The sequence below is a fragment of the Pleurodeles waltl genome, chromosome 1_1, assembly GCF_031143425.1.
Source record: "Pleurodeles waltl isolate 20211129_DDA chromosome 1_1, aPleWal1.hap1.20221129, whole genome shotgun sequence".
NCBI lineage: Eukaryota > Metazoa > Chordata > Amphibia > Caudata > Salamandridae > Pleurodeles > Pleurodeles waltl.
Window position 1 is genome coordinate 229,208,410 of NC_090436.1, and position 16,919 is coordinate 229,225,328.

General features: G+C 45.1%; 1 protein-coding gene across 2 annotated transcripts in view; it reads right to left on the reverse strand.

The window, feature by feature from the left end:
• The window catches only part of RICTOR (RPTOR independent companion of MTOR complex 2), a 1,007,050-nt gene that overhangs the window by 94,575 nt on the left and 895,556 nt on the right, over positions 1-16,919 (reverse strand). The window contains exon 35 of one of the 2 annotated variants that reach the window (XM_069221336.1): positions 3,905-4,063. The exons of the other annotated variant lie outside the window; for it this stretch is intronic. Within the exon in view, the coding sequence (XP_069077437.1) occupies positions 3,905-4,063 (159 nt within the window). The remainder of the gene's footprint in view (positions 1-3,904; positions 4,064-16,919) is intronic. 2 annotated transcript variants of the gene reach the window in all.

Genomic DNA, 16,919 nt, shown 5'->3' on the forward strand with positions numbered 1-16,919 from the left:
AAGGTAACTGAGCTTCAGAAAACCGACACACATTTTACTATTGCTCGTTCACCTGTGCCTAAAAGTTACAGTATAAGCAACACAAACTCCTTTTAACGTTGACAATGAATGCTTGTTCCAAATTAGCCTCTACTCACACAGCTTCCAAACTGATGAGCCAGGCTAGTGGGTACTGGAGCCTGACTGAATTGTTTTTTAAGCAGACTGTGATTAAGTCTAGAAGTGGCTAAACGGCTAGCACTTGGGAGTCAACAGTTGTCTCCTGTGGTGTATGATCTTATAAATGCTCTAGGGTGATACCAAAGCAACTGTCCAAAACTGGGCCTTGGAAGAACAACTACTGGTACCCAGCAGGTAATGAGACTGAGTCTTTAGTGCCCACCACACTCTAGTCTACATACACCTTTGAAACAGGAGTATGAAGGACAGAGTAACACCCCTGTGTATCTTAGCTTGGCCTATGTGGAAATTTTGCAACTGCTGCTTGAAAAAAAAAAGGTTCCTGCCTCAGAGAAACAAAGAAAAGTAAATCATCTCAGATAAAAGTCATGGGCTCTGATTATGTTGAAACAGAGTCTTAGATTAGGAGATCATCAATCTAGGACATGAAATATTGCCATGGTGGTACATGAGAACAAGTTACTTAACTTTGTTAATGCTCTTTCTGGTGGATACTCTAGCCGCAGATTTTTCATCTTTCGAATTTTCACAGGCCTTATATTGACTGGAAGATTTGTACAGCAATGGTGCAGGGTGGCCCAAAATTGACTTCTTTCAGTAGCAACATGTGATGATGAAGGCATTTATAAAATCCACCCCTGAGCATCAACGTTAGTTTCTTTCTTGAATCTGTCTGCATCTTCGGACGCAGAGACCAACTATAATCAGATTAATTTGCGGATTCCTAAATTGAGACAATTTAGATGGAAACATAGTGACATTACATAGAACGAGGAGATGAGTGAATAATCTGCAGATAGATGGAGTATCCAGAAAGAGCGTGACCAAAGGTAAATAACCTTTTCTTATGATGGATACTTTTAACCACAGATTCCTCTCCTTTATAATGGATACAAAAGCACTAACTCCCAAAGTGGTGGGTCTGTGGAGTCTCACACCAAAATGTCTGGCAGGACCGAATGGGTAAAATGCCATTCCCACAAGATTTAGCTGTCAAGGCAGTAGGGCTTCGTGAATGGGTGTCAGCACCGTGATAGAGGCTTCAGCCCTAGAGTAATGAGTCTTCAACCTCTCCCGAGACAGCATTTTGGCCAGTGCATATTAGACCTTGATGAAGAAGATTATCCACCTTGACATGGTCCTTTCTGCACTGTAGTGCCTTTCTTTGCCCCAGCGAATCCCACAACAAGTTAACCCTCAACCCGATGGTCTTTGGTGCAATTGATGTTATTGCTTAAAGTTCTTTTGGGGTCCTAGCTGATGGGTAGTCTATTCCTCCGCCTTAATGTGTGAGGCGGAGCAAAGAACATTGGGAGTGTAGTGGATTGGCAAATGTGAACATCAGTCAAGACTTTTGATAAAAAGGCCGCCTTGGTACTCAACATCACTTTGTCTGGGAATAAAGCGGTGTAAAGCAGCACCGAGAGAGCCTGAAACTCACTCACACCATGAGTTGAAGTCACTGCAACCACAAACACAGTCTTCAAAGTCAGGAAATGTAGTTGACGACTTTGCATTGGTTTGTGAGGCATGCACATGAGAAAAGTGAGGACTAAAATAAAATCCCACTGCGGTATCAAAATACGGTTTCGGAGGATATAAATTAATTACACCTTTTAGAAATCACATCACAGCGGGTGATTTGAACAGAGATGGCTACTTTGATAAACATAAAAAGGTCAAAAGGGCTAACAGATAACCTTTAATGGTGGCTGATGCAGTCTTTGCTGGGTCAGAGATCAAATGCACAACAGGATATTTGACATTCTGGACTGCAATGGATAAGTATTGCAGGCACCACATCAGTGCGCAACATAGACAAACTTTTTAGATGGATGCCCAACAGCCAGGATGACATCCAAACTTTGGGAGGAACACTGAATGCTGTCAACTCCCGCTGCTCACACTCCACACATGGGCGTGCAGATTCGGATGCAGGATCTTCCCCTGCTACTGCGACAAGTGGCCCTTCAGAAGAAGTGGCCTGATGAGAGGACATATGCTCATGCACAGTCGTTTCGGGTACTACACTTACTTTACCCAACTTGGACACAGTTGTTCCTGATCTTCTTCAGAGCTCGGGGTGGGAGAGACCGTGGCTGAAAGGCATACAGGAGCCTTGTGTTCCACTCTATTCGAAAAGTGTCTAGCACACACAGATTATTATTTAAAGTGGCAAATAGATTGTAGACTGTGCTCTGCCCTGTGTCACCTCAGGGTGTAACTGGCATTTGTGACCTGTCAGGCATCGCAAGTTGAATTCTTCTGCCCCAGTGCTCAAAGATAATTTATGTGGTTCACAACCAGGAGATGTTCTGGTGCTCAAGCCAGCTTCAGATATGAAGTGCCTCTTAGCACAGGCCCCAAAGCTAGACTCAATGCTGCCCTGCTTGTTGCAGTACCACATGGTAGTGGGGCTATCCATGAGAAACTGAACCAGCCTCCCTTTTATAGATGTTAAGAAAGCTTTCAGTGCCAGTTGGATGGCCTGTAACTTCAACAGACTGATGTGGAGATGGGTGTCTGCCTGAGACCAAAGACCTCTGATCTCCACCTCTCCCAGTTGACCTCTTCATCTCAGCAGGGACAGACCTGTCATCACTGGCAGCTATGAGCAGGGCAGGAAGAGGGGTTTTCTGTCTGTACAACTGAGGTTGAACCACCACCGCAGATCTTTTGGTGCTTGGCCTCATGAGACTTTCGGTTCCACTAAAGAGCTTGCATACCCCACCTGGCATAGGTGACAAGCAGGATGCAGGATGCCAAGAGGCCCAGAAGGCTTGGAGCTACTCTCACCTACACCAGGACCAAGGCTGGAATGTCAATCACAGGAGCCGCATGGCACCACTTACCAGTATGCAGGATCATTACTGTTAAAATCTTCTAGGCCAAGTATGATGTCTGGGGCTATTCTAAAGGTGCAGAATCTGTGGTTAGAAATATCCTCAGAACAGCTTCTATTTTAATTAGCTCCTTCAACTATCTCCTCTAATAGGTGTAAGTCACAGACTAGGAAACAGAGCTTATCTCTAATTCAAAAATGTTAAGTCACTGGCATTTCAGGAACGAACAGGCCATAGAGTGACTTCAAATGTTGCATACATTGTATGAAGAAAAGGAACCATATTAATTCAGAAAATGGGGAGACAAAGGGGGACTATTGTAGAAACCCACATATAGGCGTGACAAACTAGCGTACAACAATTTGAACACAATCAGACAAAAAATATTAGGATGTTATTGATACACAGAGGCTTTACTTGCACAGACTAGGAGTCATCATGATACAAAAAATGTCATATCAGAACATTATAGATAAAATGCTCTAAATGCAACGCTCAGTAAACAAAACGATAGGAACTAACTGGTCTAAAAATAACTGAAGAGTTTTTTTTAACCCTAGTACAGGATGACACTGAGAAGAAATGTGCATGAGTAGGCATAGCCAATTACACCCTCTGCATCATCACTTTCTGTGAACTATTATGGTCCAGTGATATATTTTTGGGAGTTAGAAGTCACAGAAGTATTCACAGAAGTATACTTGTACAGGTCCAAAGCATGAATCAGCTGAAACTCTAAAGACGGAAAAACCTGTATATGGAATAACACACTGGGAATGTTGTTGTCCACAATGAATGGGTACAAAACCATGTGCACTATAACTAGAATATGACTACTTCAAGTAAATAATCCCCACCACCACTAATACCGGTGAATTTACCTAGTACCAGCTCTGTACTCTTGGTGCTACTTGCTGAGCCCTGGGATACTGCATCGCTACATCCGGAAATTCCAGAAAACTTTGAAGACTGAGAAACCACTTCTAAGTGATTGCGGATTGTCAGGCCACACCAGTCAGAATATGGAATATCTGGAAAATCTAAGAGCAAACATTTCAGAGAAGAGAACATGAGTTCATTGACTGGATTATAAATATAAAAGGTATTTCTAGGTACAGACTACAAAATACTTTCTAATGAGGCAACATTCAAACTGGCCAAGCACCAAAGGAAATGTCTTACACCATATAAGTAAAAGTTTCTAGAAGAGGCCACATCTGCCTCTAACACGTCTAGTTCTTAGCATGTCTCGTTCTAGTGTTGAGTCAAGTGGCTGTTGGGGGGTATCACCCCTACCTCAAACAGACCACGCCAAGGTCAATGGAACATTCTCTGCATCAGCTGATGACAGGATGTTTTATGTATTTTTCAGGCACAAATGTGGCTAGATGGTGTAGAAGAACTGAGCAATAACCATAGGTGGAGATAACATGTGATTGTTAACAAGGTACAGTGTTCCTTATGTGATAGGTTTTTATTGTGTATTGAGGGAATCCTTAAGTTCCCTTTCTAGCAGATGACCAAAAGCTTTTTCAACATACTTCTAAAGAGCATACGATGCTCTAGACCAGGTTTTTTCAAACTGGCTAGAACTGCTCCCTGTGGTTCTGTGGCAGTGGCAAATGTATGACAAAAAAACTTGGAAATAAAAATTGCCTGGAAACGTGACCTTGCTTATTTGGCGTGCTTCCAGGAAGTCTACTTTTACATGTAGATGTATTTTGAGGTGAGTCGAGAGGGTGACAAGGAAAGGACCAGAAGGGTTGCATTCAGATGCAGAGCCCTGATTGTGCATAACCATGGGAAGTCAAGAGTGACGGCCCAGGAAAAACAGGAAAGTAGTGAGATCCATGGATACCATCAAAGATATGGCCAAGAGATGGGGGTGCCATTTGATGGCTAGTTATTTTTTTGTTTACAAACTGGCAGATACAGAGTGTGGCTTTTATTTATTTATTTAAAAGAAAATGCCTTCACTGCCATTAGTGCAATAGGCCAGTGGTGCCACTGCAGCCCAATTAAGGATGTCTTATTCCCTAAATGGGGAGTGGACGCCCATATTTATTGCTAGGATAAGGGCACAGGGCACCCTTACTGCAGGGGGGGGGGGGGGAATGTTGGTTTTATAACCTTTTTTTGTTTACACAAAGGGGTAGACAGTATGCTTTAGTCCTTGGATTGATGCCCTAGTGGAGTGGGCAACCTGCTGCAGGTGTAGTGACATGGGGTTCAGGCCCAAGGGGCCAACTACATCTCAATTATGGCTGTTTTACCATGCTTCCCTCCTTGCATTAAGAATCAGTACATCCTTACTGTGTCAGTGTTGTTTTGGGTCTTAGATCAACTGCCCAGAAAGGTGAATACTGAAGCTGAGGAGATACCTTAGCTTGAGTCTCAGTGAGTTGGTGGGTGATGCCTTATGTTTTTAACAAAATGTAGAGAAGATTCTCAGCTTTGGAAGGCTGCCACAAAAATTAGTGAAGCAGATGCAGTGGCACTGGAGCCCATGAGTGTAGGGAGCCCACAGCAGCACCATTATTGTTACTTAAAAAAAGGGGCATGGTGGCTTATTTTCCTTGTGTTAGGAAACTAGGAGCATTAAGGCTAATGGCATCCTTGGTACAAAGAGGGAAGCAACTTGTGGGAGCTAATTTTTTTCTGGAAGGGACAGACTGGAGGGATGACCAGGCATTGTAGGGAGGGAGGATATTTTGGGGTGAGGGGAGAGAGGGCACAAAATCCATCCTGCTACGCAGTGCTGTAGTAATAATTAGTGCAGCATGTAAAGCTGCTTTTGAGTCCAGGAATGCAATGGGCTCCCCACACAACACCACAGTTATGTAGAGCAGTATTATTTCATCCATTTTTGTTGTTTTATGTATTTGTTCCAAGTTTCACATGTAGAGTGGATTACAAGCTACAGAAATTCATAAGCCCTGCCCTGCACTGAGCCTTCCCCATTCTGTTCTACAATCCTTGACATAGTTTGGAGGGGGTTCAACTTCAAAACATTTTGCTTTAGGAGGAAGGAGCTCAGAGCAAACAAGTTTGAGGATGATTTGCTTAGACTATTTGGAATATTAAGTGCCAATAAAAAAATCTTGTGAGATTCATAAACCATTTTTTGAGATTCTCCATTCAAAGGCATCATTAGACTGCTTTCGTATTGGAAATTTAGGCCCTTATTATGAACATGGTGGCTAAAGAACCTGTGCTCCTCCAGCCTTTCCCTGGCGGTTTCCCCCTCCAGGGAAAGGCTGGCCGAAGGGGTACTCCAAGCCCCCCCCAGTGATTCCTGCACTGCCCATGCACTTGGCATGCCCAATTTATGGGCAGTGATATGCCTGACGGGTGCTGCTGCACCTGTCGCACTGCTGAGCTGTCGGTAATGCCCAGGCTCAGCACTCCGCTGGACCGGCTGGCAGAAACACTATTTCCGCCCGCTGGCCCACTGGAATGTTTATTATTGGGCCGGCGGGGTCTTCAACGGGCTGGGGGTCTGTGTTTAGACGGCCAGCATGAACACGGTGGGGAATCCCGCCATTTTCATAATGACCCCCTTAGTTTTTTTTTCTTTTCTTGCGTTGCTCCATTGCACTGGCCACAAAAACAACTGAAACCTGGACTGCATGAGTAACAGCTACTCTCACAGAGGACCTATGTAGACCCAAAAGTGTACTTGCAGAAGGTACGGTTCAAGGTACTTCTAACTATCAGTTAGCTAAAGGCATCAGCAAATGTTTAAAGGCCACCGGTAAGACGCGGCACATAATGATGTCTGTTAATCGCTGTGCAACTAGGTAATCCTTTCAGAATCAGTGACACAACTGCCCTTTTTAAGAGGGATATGTCAACATCGTACTATGAAGAAGTGGTGGACTCCTCCTGTTTAAGAACATCTTACCCAAGTCAGTAGCCTTTTAAAGAACTTGTCCAGCCTCAATATGGAACCTGTTATCCAAGATCAATATTGTGTAAAAGTGAGTGACTGATCTTTGGCAACTGTTTTTTTTGGGATACTTTCAACTCACAAATTCCTCAGCTTATGATTCCTTTGAGGTCAACAGGTGGTGTTTACATGGCACCAGCCATGGTTCTGAAACATCGTCCTGGTGGGACAACACACAGTCATATGAGACGAAACTGTGAGCACTGTCAGCTATCATTCTTTTTTCCATGCACTCATGGGTAGAGATAAGACTTATGAATAGGTTACTTACCTTCGAACGCCTTATCTGGTAGACACTCTATCTAGCTGCAGATTCCTTTCCTTAGAATTAGCCCCAGGCGTCAGACTGGATCTGGAAATTGTTTGGTAAGCAGTACCCCTGCGCGCTGGTAGGTGGTGGTGTTCGGCTCTGTGTGGCCAGAAGTGACATGCGCAGTGCCTATATAGGCACCACCCCAGCGTGCTGATGTCAGTTTATTTCTGCCACTTTCCATGCCAGGAGCACGGAGCCACAAAGTACACAGACCACTGGTGTGTGGAACTAGCCCTGAGAAGGGAGCAGCCCTGTACCTATAAATCCATTCGCAAAGGAGGGAGGATGGGTGGGCCAGTAAGGAATCTGCAGCTAGATAGAGTCTCTACCAGATAAGGCATTTACAGAAGGTAAGTACCTAGTTCATCTGACAGACTTCCAGCCACAGATTCCTTACCTTAGAAAAGATCCCCAAGTAATACCTTTTTCGGAGGCGAGTGTGCAAACTTGATTTAGACTAGGGAGTGCTATAGGACTGAACGGGAAAAGTGCCTGCTCTGACGGACCAGACTGTCCAGAAAGTAGTGCTTAGTGAACATGTGCAGTAAGGCCCACGTTGCTGCCTGGCCGATATCCTGGACCGAACTCCATGTGCTAACGCAATGGTCGCACCCTTTGTTCTGGCGGAATGAGCATACACACACTCCGAGTTGCTTCTTGGTCAGTCAATGCCTAGAATACAGTAATGCAGAGCATGAATAAGGAAATTATTTGCTTCTGCAAAGCCTTCCCTTTTTTTGGCTCTGAAATATCCCATGAAGTAAGCATCCTCCCTAAGCTGATATCCAGTCTCCTGGGTCCAGGGCAGACAGAATTTGAGCGAACGTGAGTAATTTGAGGTTTTCGTCCTTCTAGAGCACCAGAAAGTAGGGGGAATAGCAACCATGACATATGCCAGCATCCTCTTTACGGCTCCCTTAGCCAAGAGACCCACCACTTCCTGGTGGAATAAGGAGATATGGTCCTCCGTCAGCCTACCGCAAGTGGGTGGTATAAGTGGTGGGGTAGTCATGAAGTGGAGGGAGAAGCCCATATGGGCAGTATGGCGAACCCAGTGGTTGGATATTATTGACCTCCAATGGTGTAGGTGATGGCAAATCCTGCCTCCCACTGGGTACCCAGGATGGTTGGAGGGCATAAAAAAGGTTTGGAGGCTGCGGCTGCGGCTGCCTGCAGACCTGTGGCTACCTGACCCACAAAGTCTGTGTGTACCATTCAGGGGCTTGCAAGCCTGTGTGCCGTGGTAGCAGCCAGTTGAGATGTGGCTGGAAGTCCCTTCCTTGCCCATGAAAGATGCGAAAGGCAGAGGTTGGAGCTAGGCCATGGAAAGGTTCAAAGACCTGGACATAGATCTGCTGTCCTTGAAGTGCTCTAGCGCAGAGTCTGTCTTGCCTCCAAAAAGACAGGAGCCATCAAAGGGCAGGTTCATGAGTGAGGCCCGGACATCCCCTGAAAAGCCAGCTGTTCTCAACCAGGCGTGACACTTAAGGGCTACCGATGATAAAACCACTCTGATGAGTGAGTCAGTCGTACCCAGCCCACAGCGTATGGTGAAATTAGCTGCATCCCTCCAGTCAGTAATAGCTAGGGAGGAGTATGGCTCTGGCCTGCTCCGAGACCATAGGCAGTACCTGTGCAACTGATTCCCAGAGCGAATAGGAATATCAGTGCAAAAGGCATGCAGAGCTCAACGACCGCACTGCCCGCCTGGCTGAAGAAAACATCTTTCCCAAGGTATCCAGCCTCTTGGATTCCCTGTCTGATTGAGTGGTAGGGGATTTGCCAGGATTTACTCTGGAAGTGGAGACTTGGACTACCAAGCTCTCCGCAGTGGGGTGTTGGGTGAGGAAATTAGAGCCCCCTGGGGAGGGGAGCAGGCCCCTAAGCAGGATCTATGTGAGGGCTTCATCAAATGGGAGAAGCGGTTTGTCTCGACGGCCAGAGAGCAGCTGTGGGTCCAGGCTCTCAGCCGCCCTCCTCACCACCACTGCAAATAAGCTCCTTCCTCCATAGCCACAGTAAGGACAGAGACCAAGCCGGTATCTGGGGAGGTGCCCATTCCACTGGCATCCACCAAATCCCCACACCAGGTGTCTTCAGTGAGATCTAGGGAGTGTTATTCCTCAAGGTCCAGTGGCCCCTCCCATTCATCCTAAAGGTCTAGGCATAGGCTCCTGTCTGGCCGGTATGCCTCCAGTCAGCGTCGGAAGCTGCTCATCGATCTCAGAGTCAAGAGTTGGGAATGAGCATTCGGGCAGTACTGGGGACGTTGACAATGGGATCAGCAACAAGGAAGGTTGAGGTCATTCGACTGGTGCAGGAACTGATCCATCCATGGATCCAAGGGGTCCAAATGGTGTCAGGTGTTACCAAGCTAGCAGAAGACCAGTAGGAGCCCCTCCCAAATCTGCAGGGCGAAAGGTGCTCCAGCAGTGATGGGCCGATCAAATATGAGGTGCATGGCCTCATAAAACTCTGAGTTGGGCAGGGATTGTTCAGTTTCCAGAAACTAAGGAGGCATGGAGACAGTCCAGGCACAAGCTCAACCATGGAGCCAGGTCTCAAATGTGGATGCTCCCTTGTCTAGTCAGATGATTGTGATGGATGGGATGAAGTCAAAGACCTCTTTGACTTCTTTCTCTTTTTATGATGGTGCAATTTACCTGAATGCCCAGGCTCCATGACCAATCCTGGAACCTTCCTCTTGATTGAGATCAAGATCCGGCGCACGTTGAGCAGCAAGGAACTTGATGGAGTGCTCCCTCAAGGCTTTAGAGGGCATGGCGGGACTATCAACGCAGGTCTTGGCGTTGTGGTTGCACTAGAGGCACCAGGGGTAGATGAGGTGTCGGTCCAACAGCCTTTCATGCAGACATCTTCCTTTACCTGGAGACAATGTCACAAAAAAATCTTCCACAAAAGGTTGCAAATATGTCAGTCAAAAAGTGACTGTGAGTAGCTCTACTCCGGATCTGCACTGACAGGTGCGGAAAGAAAGGAACTGATGTTAGCACGCTGGAGTGGCACTTATATAGGCACCACGCATGACCCTCCCTGCAAAGACAATGTCACAGGTAGCCAAACTATGCCACCTACTTGTGTGCAGGAGTACTGTTGACGAAAACATTTACAGATCCAGTCTGACACCTGGGGCTAATTCTCAGGTTAAAAAATCTGCAGCTAGAAGTCTCTATCAGATAACGATTAGCTGGAAAAATATAGAGTACAATAACAATTCATCTGCAACCTTATTACTGAAATCCACTAACCCATGCCTCAGAATGCGGAACTGGGTGGGCAGTGAGGAATCTGCAAATAGGATGAAGCAACCACCCGAAAGAGTGTTACCAAAGGTAAGGTAATTATTGTTCTGACAAACACCTCCACCCGCAGAGTCCTCAGATTATGAATTATACCCAAGCAGTGTCCACAAATGGTGGGTCCAACACCAAAGATTCTTGCAGCATGAAACAGTCAAAATAACCATCCTTGTAGACATAGCAATCAAGGTAGTAGTGCATAGGGTAGGTGTGGACCTACGCCCATGTTGCAGTCTTTCAGATGTCCTCAATGGGAACATCCTAAGACAATGACAAGGTAGATTGTGAACTGATGCCAGTGAGGTGCCTCTTTTATTAGCTCGAGCATTTAACAACTTCAAACAGTGGACAATCCCGCTGGAAATTATCCTCTACTAGACCACGTTACCTTTGACACCTGCAAAGCCAAGGATTAGTTGATCGTCAACACCATGGTCTTCAGAGCTAACAATGTACAAGCTATGAGCCCATTGAGGGTTAGAGCAATGTAGTTTTTCTATCTTTGGAAGAGTGAAAAGGAGAGAAAAATGGAAGCAGGGCAATGGTTTGGCCATCACAAAATTGGAAAACTAGTTTAGGCATAAATAATGAAGTTAACAGAGAATGAAATTAAAGAGCATGCAGTTTGCTCAGTTGCTAAGGTGACAGCTAGAAAAAAGACCTTCAGAGTAAGGGTCCTCATAGAGCAGTGATAGCTGGATTTAAAAGGTGAACATATAAATAGAAGAACAAAATTACAGACCCATTCAGATATGAACGGAGGAGGAAGAAAGATATGAGTGAGACCTTCAATAATCACATTGCAATTGAAATAATGACTATCTGAACCGCAAAACACAGCTGACAAAGTGCACAAAGCAGGGCCTGGCTGGGCAAGGGTCAAAGAAATTAAAACCACAAAATATCAGACAATCATGCCTTGAGGATCAACTGTGTACTCTGCACATGATGTCCTAAAGTGTGGGCAGAATAAACAGATTGTGGTAGAGACATCTTGCAGTGAAAATTACATATGTAACCTCCTTGGTCATATCAAAGGCACTGAGGAACAAGTTATTTACTTTTAGCAATTTGTTGTGCGTTATTTTTGCATGTTTTGCAAAATTCTCACTATTTGTACAGTTCCAATGAAATCCGAGAAATTACCACAGGGGATATTATCCTTTTGACAACCATGCTACATCATACTGCATAACCAATTGATAAACAGGGGCTACCCAAGAAGGTTGATTAGAAGGGCAGATAAAGGAGCCATGTATAACAATACAATTACAAAAGGGAGAGTATGTTCAATGAAAAAGTGAGGGGTCAGGTTGATAATAACAGAATAACGCGCATCTACTTTTTCTAACATGAGTAAGCGTGTCTACTTTTTCTAACCTCAGTAACAAAATAAAGAAAAAGTGGTCACTGCTGAATGGGCCAGGATGTGGTTCCTTGGAAAATCCCCCTTTTTTCATCAGAAGGAACAGGACAATACAAAACCGGTTAATACATATGTGGGAAAGCACCCTTTTTGACGTGGTTAGCCCCCACTTTTTGGCTGGTTTCTGATGTGGCTTCGATTGTTAGTGCACTGGGACCCTGCTAACGAGGTCCCCAGTGCCAGATCTCTTCACCCAAAATTGCATAGGTGTTTTGCACGACTGGCACACTCTTTGGCACCCACTCTAAGTCCCTAGTAAATGGTACCCTGATATCTAGTGCCTAGGGTACTAAGGAAGGTGCCTGACGGCTGCAGCACCAGGTGTGCCACCCCCAGGGACCCCTCATCAAACCCAAACAGTGCTGTCATTGCATACTGCGTGTGTTGGTGCACACTAAATTGAAAACACAACTTATCACACACCTGTGTGCCAGGTCCCCTATTACTGCATGTGCCAGGTGTAAGTCATCCCTAAGGCAGGGTGAGAGCATATATGCACGAGCAGATATATGTTCCTGCTATGTCTCTGTCGATTCTGACATATAGTAATTGAACAGGGAAGCATCTGGTGGACACTAGTCATTACGGGTTTCCCAGCTACAATAATGGCTCCTCTGAATCATGGGATGTTTGGCATCAAAAATCTTAGAAAAATAAACCCTCACTGGGTTTATTCATAAATGCACACAGAGGGCACCTTAGAGGCCCACCTGAAAACTAATCAGCTTCTAGTGTGGTGACTGACTGGTCTTGACCAGTTCTGCTGCCACAGATGCGTGTCTGTCCCCCCCCCCAAGGTGAGAGACAGCGCTCTCGTGGACCTGACACAAAAGCCTGCAGTGGGCAGAGATGTTATCACCTCACCCATGAGGGCAGAACACTTCAAAGGCCTAGCAGCCTTTGTAATGTGACCCAGGTCTCTCCAAATGGAGGCAATGACCAATCCACCTGTCCTGTCCCTACTTTTAGCAGCACAACAGGAGGAAAGATTAGGCAGATTAGGAGGTGTGAAGTCACCCTAAAGGTGGGCAGCCTACTGGCTACCACCTGGCACTCTCTGAAACACCCCTAAATCTAGTATTAAGGTGGCACATCTAAACCCTAGAACTCAGACCCTGACTCCCTAAGAAGACAAGGAAAAAAAAAAGTTGCAGAAGAGGAAAAGACGAAGCACCTGACCATGTTGGACTGCCTGCTGACCTCAAAGGACTCTGCCCAAAAAGCTGACTCGTCCTGCCTTCCATAAAAACTCAAGTCTCCCGTAAGCAGCGGACTTGCCCTGCAACAAAATCTTCAAGAAAAGGACTCTGCAGCTGCTGGAACCCAAAATATCCGACAACTGATGTGACCACTGCACCTGACGTCCACGATCCCAGGTGAAGCCAACCAACGGTGCCAACCCAGTTCCCCAGCTGCCCAGAGATAGAGTCCAGTGCAGTCTCACCCATCTTGGACTGACCTGAGACGCCTACAGCCTCTGCACGCAGGCCACCTCTCCCATAGCCTTGTGGTGAGAGAAATCCTGACACCTTCAAAAACTACTGCACCCGTCGCCCGACCCGATTTGAGGTGGGTCACGGGTGCCTCAACACACAGGACCCCCTGATCGAGAGTGCTTCGGAACAAGAAAACCCAACACCTATGGACACCCCTGCATCCGTCGCCCCTAGGCCCTGGAGAAAAGGACCAAAGGTGCACCTACATGCCCGAGCACCCCAAGTCTACTACTTCCCTGCTTGTTGTCCCTGACTGGCTTCCTAGCCAGAGCCTGCAAACTGTCTGTCACAAGGTACAACTCCCGTAGAGAACCATTGGCACCCGACGCCTTACTGCACCCCTGCACCTGGCTGCATCAGTGCTGCCCAGTGTGACCTGCTGTTGTGGTTCTGATCAGTGCCAGAACTTACCTTTGCTCCCTGAGCTCGACCTTTTAAGTCTTTGTTAACCCTGGGTATGTTGAACATTGTTTTCCTCCATAGGACAACATTGAGAGAACTCCAAGTATTGCATCAAGTGTTGATTTCTGAAACTGCAAACTATTTATGCTTGTATGTCTACTTACCTGATCACAACGTTACTGGGTTTGAAACATATATAAAAAGAATCATTTTTCTTAATTGGACTTTAATTTATCCTTCAAGTGTGTGTCTCATTTATTGACTGTGAGTACAGCAAATGCTTAGCACTACCCTCTGATAAGCCTGTCACCCACACTACCACAAAATAGAGCATTATTCCTATCTACTTTTGGTTCTGCAAACCAATTGGGGACCCACTGGACTCTGCATGATGTACTTCTTTTTAGTGCACAACATAGAGAGACAGCTTCCTACAACATACATGTAAAGAAAAGGAAGGGATACATCAAACGAGTATACTTGAAATAACAGGGTTAAATATAAAGAAATGACCCAGTACGTAGAAAATATGGTAAACCGGAGGACTAAAATTGTGGTCCATTTAATTATTTTCCCGTGTGGCAAGGGCTACATGGGTGAAACTGGAAGAGAAGTGAGGCTGCGATTAAATAAACATAGGTCAGTAATCAGGACAAGGCGATAAAATGCTCCATTTAACACTGGTTGAGATCATCCATAAAGACTAACTGAAATGGTTCATACTTGAGTGTATTTCAGGATCTGAGAGGTGGAGATTTTGGGGAGGAAAAGGAAAAAAGGGAGTTCGATATGTCTAAATTTAATACATATAAATATGTATTGAATAACAGAGGAATGGGAACAGTTGCTTAGATAAGATGGCTTTATGTATTTTGTCAGTCAAGTATGTTATAATAGAATAGGACTCCCAGAATACTGACACATATATGACTGGGGCATATCGATTACTGCCAGAGCCATATTAATTAAAATAAGGTTGTATTTTAAATACCTAATTTTTTATTATTATTTAAACCAAATGCTCAGATTAGGGTTTAGAATAGGAACCAAGAATAGTGAATTGAAAGACACATTTGAATTGTACACATATGAGCGAACTAATTTAAAGCTAAGAGTAAGGCATCTGTCCTTTCCCTGAGCGAGTAAGTCTATTTCAATATGGCTGCAAAAGTCCCCTTAGACAAAAGTAAGGCACGTACTGAACAAACCTGAAACCTACAATAAGGGAGAAGCGAAGCACCTGGGTTCTCTCCTAACAGGGTGAGCCTGATTTTATTATGGCTGTTGCCTGTGATCACTATTAAGGACGTACTGGTAGATGGAGGAGCAGTACATAGGGAATATCACATAATAACCAGTATTATGAATTAATGGCAGCTAGTCTGATCAGGAATACAGTGGTTTTACTAGTAAGGTAAGAGTCAGGGAGAGGTCTCTCTGATGCCCCGACAAGTTTTTGTATGGGGCGAACCTGACACTAGTATGGCCTCTGTATGTGACCACCAGCAAGGATGCATTGGTGATGCAGGGTAAACAAACACAACAAGTATACAAAGCTCACAATACGAAGTAATGGCAGCTTGCCTGATCAAAAGACTGCATTTGTACCAGTAAGGTAAGAGGAAGGGAGAGGCTGTTCTGGTGTTCTGATGCCTTCTAATGGAGCAATAGCTTCTATGATCAAGTATAGTATTTGTGTTTTCCATGTAGATTACAATGGAAATTTGAGAATTGGTGGGGATATTAACGATGGGTCCGGGCAACATTTTAAAAAGAAAGTGGGAAACAGAGAGCAACGCCTTTTTTTATTAAAATAAGGATTGAGCAACAGTGAACAGAGAGGGGAGAAAGTGAGGGAGGTTAAAATACGCTTTGATACAGTGTATTTAGATTGTTTTGTAGATAATAGGGAATTAATCTGTCTTGCTCCTCAGAAACTTCGTTGATTTTTTTTTTTTTTTTTTTTAAAAGGGCACAGTGAGGATTCAGTCCCTTTGAGCCATAGCGGGTCCTATTTTAACAAAAGTGAGTAATTCTATGCATGATTCATTCTTGTTATACAAATGAAAGGTTATCTGGTATAGAGGGATACATTTTTTTGTACCACAGGCAACCTTGCTACATACGGAGAGAAGTTAGTGATCGGTTAGCCGTTTGTAAATATGCAGCCTGAGGACTATATGGGCAATGATATAAGTAAGTGAAGTACAGTTATTACCTTGATTGAGCCAAAAAGAGAAGCAATGTCCACACCATAAAGTGGGGATACATAATACTGAGGAGTGTATTCGGGATACCTTAGGTGACCAATGTAGGAAACCAGACGTTTCTGCAGGTTGTCCCACAACCTTTTGCCCTGATTTGAACTGCTTGATGCTGGTTTTCCACTGCTAACCAGGTTCAAAGCGCCAGTGTTCTTTCCCCTGAAAACGAAACACCCCATTCATTCAGCACCACTTTAAGTATCTAGCAAATGGTACTCCTGGTAACTAGAGCATAGACACTAAGGACTGTTCCTATGGGCTGCAGCATGTGTTATGCCACTGTAGGAAGTTGGGCTCTAGTTGCAGTACACCTCACTTTTTGCATGTTTTCTGATGGAACTTTGACTGAATTGCACTCAGTTCCCGCTAACCAGGCCCTCAATGTCAAGTGTTTTATCCCCAAAACAAGAGACCTGGTCACTTGATCCCCAAGTGGCCAGGTCCTTTAGCACGTCTGTAAGTCCCTAGTAAGTGGTACCTCTAGTACCTATGGCCTAGGCGCTGCAGAGAATCCCTAAGAGCTGCAGCACAACTTATGCCACTCTAAGGGACCCAGAGTAAACCTCAAGTAAGACTGCCATTGCAGACAGCGTGAAAGGCAGCTCCCTAAACGTGCAAACATGATATGGCACACAGCCTGTGTGCCATGTCCCCTAAACAATGCATGTAACATTTGTAAGTCACTCCTACAGCACGTCTTACAACCCTAGGGCAGGGTGCATTATA